This window comes from Buteo buteo, chromosome 15 (genome assembly GCF_964188355.1).
Source record: "Buteo buteo chromosome 15, bButBut1.hap1.1, whole genome shotgun sequence".
Classification (NCBI taxonomy): Eukaryota; Metazoa; Chordata; class Aves; order Accipitriformes; family Accipitridae; genus Buteo; species Buteo buteo.
Window position 1 is genome coordinate 23,630,543 of NC_134185.1, and position 9,952 is coordinate 23,640,494.

The 9,952-nt window shown below is 52.2% G+C and overlaps 1 protein-coding gene across 2 annotated transcripts; it reads right to left on the reverse strand.

Moving 5' to 3' along the window:
* Nucleotides 1-508: 508 nt before the first annotated feature.
* Nucleotides 509-7,497, reverse strand: MARCKS (myristoylated alanine rich protein kinase C substrate). 2 transcript variants are annotated; one of them, XM_075046772.1, is made up of 3 exons: nucleotides 7,350-7,497; nucleotides 4,883-5,055; nucleotides 509-3,775 (listed from the first exon to the last, which is right to left on the reverse strand). In XM_075046772.1, the coding sequence occupies exons 2-3, from the start codon at nucleotides 4,979-4,981 to the stop codon at nucleotides 2,984-2,986; spliced, it is 891 nt and encodes a 296-aa protein (XP_074902873.1). In that variant the 5' UTR covers nucleotides 4,982-5,055; nucleotides 7,350-7,497; the 3' UTR covers nucleotides 509-2,983. The 2 variants fall into 2 exon arrangements, with proteins under 2 accessions (XP_074902873.1, XP_074902871.1); XM_075046770.1 differs by lacking the exon at nucleotides 7,350-7,497 and adding an exon at nucleotides 5,301-5,721.
* Between the last annotated feature and the right edge of the window lie 2,455 nt (nucleotides 7,498-9,952).

A 9,952-nucleotide genomic window follows, 5' to 3' on the forward strand; every position in this document is an offset into this window, starting at 1 on the left:
GACCATGCAGCTGGTCTTCTTAGGATGTATTTTTGAAACTCTACTAGTGTTAAGACTTGGAAAGAGATTTCAAGTCAAGCCAAGCCGTGGAATGACGAAGCCCCAGGCCAGGAGACCGGCTGCTGGGGCAGGAGAGGTTCTGTACCTCCAGGAACTGGAAACGCTTCAGAAACCACCACCAGCTGAGTGCGGAAGGAACACGAAAGTTTGAGGAGAGCAGCTTGGGAAAAATCTGAAAAAGAACTTTACTAGCGATTATTTTCTTCATATGTACACGTACAGTTTGACAAAAAAAAAAAAAAGAAAGAAGAAATTCAGACTTCTCTTTAAGAATCCTTGGATTTAAATATATATATATTTATTAAAAAGAGACATTGACTCTATGGCCAAGACATCATGCGTCTCAGAACAGGTTTTTACAGCCATGTTATAAAAACCCCTTAGCAAAGCAGTTATGCACTAGACTTCAAACACATGTACTCCAAGAATGACACTGGTGTGGAGGATCTTGTTTTACATCCATTTATTTTTGTCCCTCAGCAATTATAGCATAGTTTCAATACATTTCTAAAGCTATAGAGAAATACCAGGGCAACTAGAGTACATACAAGCCAAAGTTAAAATGGTAGACAGCTGAATTAAAAAAAAAAAAGAAAAAAGAAAAAAAACAACAAAAAAAAAGTACGCATTCAGCAGGAAATCTACTATACTTCATTCAGTTTAGGCTTTGTTCTTTAGGGAACAAGGTGCTAACGTGCCATTTTCTCATAAAATGAATCATAATTGCTTCCAAAGAGTTTCTGCTGAAAATTTAGGTGGAAGCAAATAAGTGTAACACTAAACTTTCTCCTATAAACTTAGAAGCAACACTTTCTTGAATCAATTTCCACCCTCCAAATACCACTGCTGCTTTTCTTGCATGAACCCACTGTTTTATTAAGGCATAACATGCCCTGAGCAATATGCTGGAAATTAGCCAAAAAGCCTAACAATTAAAGGCAAGCACCAAGTGATTATTTTTATAGACAAATTTTGAAATCTGTTGTGTAACTCACCTGTACTTGGGAGTAGCACTTGAGGAAAAAAAGAAAATATTGCTTTTAATTACTTTGAGCAGAATGGCAGTGTTAATTCCCCCTTTCACCCTCCAGGCTAAAGTTTTCAAGCTAATCGTCTAGGTACCTAAGTAGGACCAGCATACCAAGACGCAAGTGGGACGTCAGTTCGAGAGCTTAATTTTTAAGCAACTCGGCATAAAAATTTCAGCGCCCCACCCTAAGCAATTCAAATTACATCTTATTTTCCTCAAGAGGCAAGACTCTCATACGCTGGATACCTCTGGTCTTAAAAGCAAGATGGAGCCTGGGCAGGAGAATCGTACACTGTACATGCTCAGACTGCCTTCTAGTCTTCTTTTTAGAGCCAGAAAAGCCTATAAATTACCTGGTGCGCTGCCCAATTTCTCTAAAAGATGCACACTATTACAGAGCCCAGGATCTAGGAAGGCAGTTTTCGAAGCTAGTGCTAGCAGCACACATGACTTTCTCTACACAAATTTAGGCAATGCTGGCTAGTCCCTTTAAGCTACCAGAGTATCCATAAAAAGAAAGACAACCAAATTATACATTTTATTCACATTTATTTTTCGCTTTTAGTGTGCTCACAGAAAATTAGAACACCTTAAGCAGGAGTTTAATAGCAATTTTTGTAAGCAAAGTTACATTCCATCTCTAAGTCAAATTGGTCAAAGCTTCTCCAGTATTTACAAAAACATGATAGACAAGATGCTACACAAAAAAACCATTGCATCTGAAGAGTTTTCCTTTATTTTCAAAGACAACTGGAAAAGAAAGCATTGTCTGCTGTAATCAAAAACATACCACAGTATAAACAGTAACCATTCCACTTATCACAGCTTGGTTGAGTTTAAAATTTGTGTTTAAAAGGTCCAAGATGACTGCAGTTTTACAAAAATGGGCAGGGTGGAAAGAGTTGCAAACTTCATGTGCTTCTGGATATCAAGATTTGTTTTTTTTTTCTTTTTTTATACAATAGTCACAGTTAAAAACACCCTGCTGGTAATACATAATTACACTTTATTAAGGTCATAAACCAGCAATAAACAATAAAGCCTATACAACTTGTATTTCTACTTAATCACTGACTGATACAGCTAACATGAGATAAGTGAAAAGTTCCTATGGTTTAAATGAATTCCTAAGACTATGATCTCTTTATCTGGGTATTGATTTTTATTTTTATTTTTTTTTCCTTTTTCCTTTCCTTCTTAATCAAGACTTGTAGTGTTGTAAACCTTATAGAACATCTGCCTCACAAAATACATCGTAATAACTTTCTTTTAAAAAAAAGACTAACCCCTTACATCATTTCTGGCGGGGCGCGCTCCCGGCAAGGGCTGCGCGCCCCGGGTTCCCCACTGCGGCCCCTGTCACTTCATTTGAGATCCCTTATTGACCCACCCATCTCCTTCATATATGGGCATGTCCATAGACCGATCGGGAAAAGTTTTATAATATGAGGAGAGTTGCAAAGGATGAAAAAAAAAAAAAAAAGAAAATTGAAAAAAAAGGCAAACGAACAAAAAAACCCCCAAACAAACAAAAAAAACCCAAACCAACCAAAACAAAACATTAATACTGATGAAAAAAAAAAAAAGGAATAAAACAAACCGAAAGAAACCAAAATATAGAGGGCGGGAGAGGGGGGCGGAGGGGGTCCCCCCTCCGCCCGTTGGAATGGCGGCAACACACAACGATCTGAGATGGGAGCTGCGAGGGGTGGGCGGGGTGGGGTGAGGGGGGGGGGGAGAGAGAAAAAAAAAAAAAAAGAGAAACGAGACATCTTTTAAATCAATCCCTGGTTGTAGACAAGTTCTCCGAGACCAGTACCTGGCACCACTCCAACAAACAAACAGGGGGGGGAAGAAAAAGTCCGTCGGCGAGAGGGGCGGCGGCGGGGCCCTTTACTCCGCCGACTCGCCGGCGGCTCCCTCCGGACTGCTCTCGGAGGGGGGCTCCTGCCGTGCCGGCGCCGGCTCCTCCGCGGGGGCCGCCTCCTGATCGCCGCTGCCCGCCTCCATCGTGGCGGCGCCCGCCGCCGCCTCCTCCTTCGCCTTCCCCTCAGCCGCCGCCTGCTGCTGCTGCTGCTGCTGCTGCTGCTGTGGCGGCTGCTGCTGCTGCTCCTCCGCCGCCGGGGCCGGGGTCTCCTCTCCCGCCGCCTTCTCGGGGGCGGCCTCGTCCGATTTGGCCTCCTGCGAGTCCCCCGCCTCCTCCTTCCCCGCCTCGGCGGCGGCGGCCGCGCAGGCCTCCTCGGCGGCGGCCTTGCCCTCCTCGCCGCCCGCCGCCTCAGGGGCCGCCGCCGCCTCCTCCTTCCCGCCCTCCGCCGCGGCGGCGGCGGCGCCGGCCTCGGTCTCGGCCCCCTCGCCGGCCTCCTTCTTGTTCTTCTTGAAGGAGAAGCCGCTGAGCTTAAAGGACTTCTTGAAGGAAAAGCGCTTCTTTTTTTTTTTCGGGGTCTCGCTGCTGGAGGAGGGGGTCGCGCCCTCCTCAGTCTTGGGGGAGGACTCGCCCTCCGCCGGGGAGGCCGGCTCGGTGCTCTCCGCCTCGGCCGCCTCCTTCTCGGAGGCGGGTTCCGACGAGGCCGCCTCCTCCTTGCCCGTCTCCTCGGCGGGCGCGCTGCCGTTGGCCTGCACCTCCTCCTTGCCCGCCTCCGCCGCCGCGGGGGAGGCGTCGCCGTTCACCTTCACGTGGCCGTTCTCCTGCAAGACAGCGACGGGCGTTACCGGCCGTGTAGGGGGGACACCGGGCGCCGGCCTCTGATTCCCGCCCGGGCCCTCCGCCGCCCCCTTCGCCCACCGGGCCCCGGCGAACGAACGGGCGGGCGTCCCCGGCGGCGGCCACCAGAGGGCGCCGCGGTTCCACGCAGCGGCGCCGCGCACCCGCCCCCGGCGCGCCCCGTCCGGCCGCCGCGGCGGCGCGGGGCGGGGAAGGGCTAACAAAGCTCGCCCGGCCCCGGCCCCCCGCCCGCCCGCCCGCTGCCCCTCTCCGCCCGGCGAGGCGCCCACCACACCCCACCCCATACACCCCCCCCCCGTACACACACCCCGCATTTGCATCTTTCAGGCGCCCGGGTGGCAGCTGCGGGGGCGGCGGGGGGTCCCTACCCGCAACGCCGCCGCTGCTGGTCGGGGCAGCGGGGGGGGGGGGGGCACGGCCAGCCGGCTCACGCGTGGGGGGTGGGTGACAGACACCCCCCCCCCCTCCACAACCGCCCTCCCCCGGCGGGGTTGCCGCGGACGGGGCGGTCGGCGAAGCCCCCGCGGTGCCGTCCGAGGGGGGCTGCCCGCCGCTGAGCACCCCCCCAGCCCCAAACCCGGCGGCTCCGGCCCCCCGTTACTACAGAGAGGCATCCTGCCGCCGCGGGAGGCGGTCGGCGCTAGTCACCCGAGCGTCTTCGGGAGAAGGAGGTTAAGCGGGCGGAAAAGCCAAGCGGTGTAAGATCCTTCCGTTGAAGAACCATTGGGACACTTCGGCGTAATACACGAGGGATTTAAAAAAAAAAATAAAAAAATAAAAAAAGGGGGGAAAAAAAAAGATGCGCCCCCTCCCCCCCTCCCCCCCGCAGGAAAGCTAAAGGAACGAATCATTCAAAGCCGAGCCCGCTTAAAAAAAAAGAAAAAAATAAAGCAATTATTCCTTTGCCTCGAGTTGCAAAGATAAAAGGATCGACCGTATTCTCCATTGAACGTGCCACCGGGGCATCAAAGGAAGAAGAATTAAACAGGATGCGAAAGAGAGTCCGTCGAAGTTGGCTTAAAAAAAGGAGTAGGTTTAATATTTTTTTTAATTTTTTTTTTTTTTTTTACCTGTCCATTCGCCTTGGATGGAGATGCAGCCACTGCTTCCCCAGGTTTCTCGGCGGAGGCTTCGCCCTTTGCAGCGGTCTTGGAGAACTGGGCACCCATGCTGTCTTATTCAACAAAGAAACTCAACAGATCCAAAAGGAGGGGAAACAAAGAGCGTTGGGTTGGTATAAATACTGGGCGACCAGCAGCAGCAGCAACACACACACACACCAGAGGGGAAAAAAAAAGAGAAGAGAGAACAGAACCGATTATAATGCACTCCTTTTAAAAAATTTAAAGTTGAAGAGATCAAAAAGCAGCAGCACAGGAGGGAGGGGAAAAAAAGGGAGGAAAAAGTCGAGCAAAAAAAAAAAAAAAAAAAAAGGAGCCCAAGTTTAGTAAAAAGAAGTAATAAAAAATCCCAGATTTGTAGCCGTACTGTAGACAAGGAGAAAATGGAGAAATCTCCCTGGTTGCTAATAAGATGCGGAGTCCAACGCCCAAGTGCACAGATGAATGGGCTTCCCGAGCGGTGACGGCAGCCCTCCGCCCGGCGCCGGCCAATCGCCGCCGCGCCACACAAAGGGGGGCGGGGCCTGGCCGCCCGGCGAACAATGGAGCCGCGATGGCAGCGGTTTGAAATCAGCCCCCGGCCGATAATGAATGTGCCGCTCCGGCGCGGCGCGGGCGGGCGCGCGGAGCTCCGCGCTGGGGAGCGAACAAAACACCCCGAGAAAGCGGGGCGGGCGGGCGGAGACAATGGTGCGAGGGGCGTGCGGGCGAGTGTGAGGGCGAGTGTGAGCGAGTGTGAGCCCGGCCCGGCCCCGCCGCCCGCCCCCACCCGCTGCCGCCGTGAGGGAGCAACAGATAGTGTGTGCGAACCCGGGGCGGGGGGAGAGGGAAGGAGGGGATTTGCTGCCTTCTTCTTTTTTTTTTTTTTTTCCCTTCGCTTTTTTTTTTTTTTCTTTTCTTCCCCGGGTTTAATTGGTCGCGATTGTTAAATCGCCCCCAATTTGGAAGGTATTTGAACCACGTAGATCGGGTTTCGCCAAACGAGATCACGAGTCAAAATTAGTAGGTCTGTAGGCCAGATGTTGCGAACGCTAAAGCAGCGGCGGCAGGAGCCGCTGCCGAAGCAGGAGCGGCCCCCTCCCCCATAGCGATATTGCCTCGGAATAAAATATTTTGCCATTAGCCTACGGCTCTCATTAAATTCTGCTGTCTGATTATTCCTGATTTGTGTTTTTAAAGTATTTTCTGAGGCGGTGACCCATTTCAAGATCACAGTTCCATGCGCTCGAGTCGTGGGCGAAGCGACATGAGCAGGGAAACATTCGCGCTTTCCCCAAACCCCAGCCCCGGGTGGGTATTTACGTTGAATTTAAACCCTCGAATAAGACGGAACCCGAAACTAATGCAGGCGAATTAACGGTGATCCCGAGCGTTTAGCAGCGATGGGGGGGTGGGGGGAGAAATATCCCGGCTGTGATTGATTTTCTTTCCCGGGGGGGTGCGGGGAGCTCCGCGGTGCGATGCGGGAAAGGCTGGCCCAGACACCCCCCCCCCCCCGCCGCCTTTTAAGGAGCAGAAACGAGCGTCAGAGCGATCGTTGCCCAAACTCGGGTAATCTCCTCCAAACGCCTCTTGTTTATAAACACGGATGTTCAAATGCCTCCGAGGATGAAGGGCTGCCGAGCGGGGAGGCTCAGCCCCTGCTCCCCCCCCCCCCCGGATTACCCGCGGGGCCGGTGGGCTTTGTGCAGCCGCCGCCTTTCGGTAACCCCGGCGAGGGCAGCCGCTTATTTTCAACCGGCCAAAGGGAATATTTCATTTCTTGGCGGCAAAAGCGGCATTTGCGGTTTGTTTTGGTTTGGTTTTTTTTTTTTTTTTCCGGGGGGGGGGGCAGAGAGAGAAGGAAGCCTCCCCCTCCCTCCCGCCGCATTCCCCGCACATCTCCCCCGCCGCCGAAGAGCCGCCGCTCCCTTTGTCTCGCCCGCCGAGCCCGGCCCAGCGGCCTCCCCCCAACCCCCCCGGGGGCCGCCCAGCCTCTCAAACCCCCCCCCCGGGGGCCGAGGGGGAGTGGGGCGGCCGCTGGCCCCGCCGGGGTGAACGCCCACGGCGGGGCGGGGGGGACCGGGGGTGCCGCCGCCGCCGCCGCGCCCCGGGGCTCTCCCTCGGCGGGGCCGCGCCGCCGGGCGGTTTCCGTGGCGACGGCCCGGGGGGGTCCCTGCCCGCCCCGGCATCACCTGCGGCCGCCGGGACCGCCGCCGCTGCGGGGCCGGTGCTCGGCGGGGCCGGGGGGGCGGTGGGTGCTGGGGGCGAGCCGCTCTCCGGGAGGGGGGGGTCCCTCGGGTGTCGTTCGTGTCGTGTGTGTTCCCCCCCCCCCCGTCTCTCCGCTCCTCCACGGGGTGTGCGTGGGGGGAGCGGTGTACGGCAAGAGGGCACCGGCGGCGGAGCGGGGGAACGGAGCGAGCGGCTGCGGGCTCACCTTGCGGCGGGCCGGCGGCGCGGACAGCGGGCGGCTTCCTTCTTCGCGATCGTCCGCCGCTTCCCGACGGGGACTTCCACGCGTGGCGTTTCCTCTGCTCCGTTTAATCTGGATACTAAGCAGATCGTGGGTTTGTTGCTGTTGATTGGGGTTTTTTTGGTTTTTTGGGGTTTTTGGTTTGTTTTTTTTTTTTTGACATTGGTTGATATAACAGACCACCTGAGAAAACCTGCTGGAAGACCGCGACAGGACTTCACGATCAGTATCGAAAGCCATCCGTCCACCTTGCACGGCTATACGCAATTTCACCTGCGTGGGTGGGCGCGGTTTGACTTTCCACCCCAGCTCCATCTGAATTTCAGAGTAGTGCCGCTGAAAAATTTCACAGAGTGACTGTGGGAGTTTTGACGGCGTATGCTTTGCATTATGCTTTTGATATGTTTTTCAACCATTTCAATGTTTTACAACTCTAAAAAAAAAAAGCCTTGACTGATGTTACTCTAGATGCTTAATTCCACAAGTTCTTCTGTAGACTCTCTGGACAAGCGGGAAATCTGGAATATATGTACACTCCCTCTGTCAGTCCCAGTGCACTACAACCTGGACAGCTATCTCTGCTTTCTAACCCACACCCTTGAACGTGAGGTGCAAATACAAGATTTAATCCCTTGACTGACCTCTGGAGCCCACCAGTTACCAGGCTGCTCCTTGTCACACCACACCTTTAAGCGCCAAGCAAACAGATACGCTGGAGGGGAGATTCCTCATTCTTAAACTTGCACTTTACTCAAGTTCCTGATCTTTTCATCTCCTTCCAAGGGGGAAAAAAAAGAAAGAAAAGAGAGAAAAAAAAAAAACCAAAACAAAAGAACAAACCCCAAACAATCCCTCATTGGCCTCTTGCAGCAGGACTAATCAGATATGAATGTGAAAATACCAATTTTCTACCGTGCCTTCGACACAAAAAGTTGTTGCAGCATTTCTTTGGCAGGAGCAAGGATGTACCGGCGTAAAGGTGCTTGTGTAGAGGCTGTTGGAGATTTAGTGCCTGAAGAAAGTTATACTATTGTTAAGCATATTTGTCTTAGGGCTTTTACCACAATAGCTGTGTCACCAAAAAATCGCGTCCCCCATGTGGTGCTGGTGACGACATTTCGAAGAACGTGATGGCCCTGACTGAGACACTGCTCTGAGGAGCCCAGAAATGACCAAGAAGAAACAGGGCTGGGGAGCTGTTCTCAGGGCGGCGGCAGGATTCGCCCCCCCTCGCTCCACCAAAGGTTAAGGACCCTGCCACAGCCCATTTGCTGATGTCTAATTATGTGCCGCACCCCCCAGACGAAGCTGTCTTTTCGCTGTACTTCCAAAATGTGACTCCTCTCGGCACATTTTGCCCAAGTTCACTTTCATCCTCTACCTTTTGGGAAGGGGGAAGGCTGAGGTGCGGACTGATGAAGGGGTTTGTACAGTGCTGCCCAGCAAACCAGAGCTGACTCAGAGTTACTGATGCTCGGCTGTGACTTCGTGATCATTAATACTGAATCTGTGCCCCGTAGCTACGACTTTGAAGGGCATAAACACAAACCTTTCTGTGAAGCTAGCCGGGTATAAACATGGTATATAGTGCTTATGTCAACTTTATGCTGACTTTCTGTGGGGAGGCTAGAAAAAAAAGCTGCTAGCTTTCGGCCCAAGAGAAGCTGAGGCAAAGTTGCCCCTACAAAGTGTTTGGCCGCATTTGAAACAACAGCTGAACGCGGTGCCACGCTCTGGGTTATGTGGCTACAGAAATCCTGACCTTATATCAGGTCCTCCAAAACCGCAATTGGCCACCCTGTGAAAGCATGGCTTCCGACTCCTCTAACAACTGCCCAACCTCCCATCTCACTAGTATCCCCCCTTTAACTTTTTTTTTTTCCCAGTACTGTATAAAAAATTCCTTTTCATCCATTCCTGCAAGGCAGGTAAATGAAATGTTACTTCCATTTGACAGTTCAGGAAAAGGAGAAAGCAGCTAAACAACAGCTCCCTGCCGGCATGGCAGCTGCTCTCCAGAGTCCCAGGAAAATCCATCAGTGACACTCACCCTCGGCTAAGGTAAAAACACAATCATGAACAGGTTTTTAACTCCTGTTAAATTTTGAAACTTTTAAAAACATGTCCTAACTCGCCACATGTAGACGGGACACAAATGTATTTTAACACGTTTGCTGGCAAATGCACTAAAATGCAACACACCCTGTCAACACTGAGAATTTGAAAACATGTTAATTAAAAGTTTTCACTGACACTTTTTTTTTTTTTTTTTAAATACACCTTTATCCTCGTCCAGACAAGCCTTTAAAGAAAGAGAATCTAAGAGCGGTTTTGGGAGCTGGAATCCAGTGTTTACAGAAATCCTGAACCAGCGTGTGCTTTCTGGTGTTCCCGTTGTGCCTCTCCCCTGGGCTATCCGAGCTTTGAGAAGGCACTGGGAAGCCTCCTTGTGTCCTGGGGTGCACGGAGACCTTTCCTCTGTGCAGGGAGGGCAGCAAGCAAAACAAAAAATGATAATCAAAGTTTACACTGAGAGATAAATGTTCCCTATACGCCAATCTACCCCA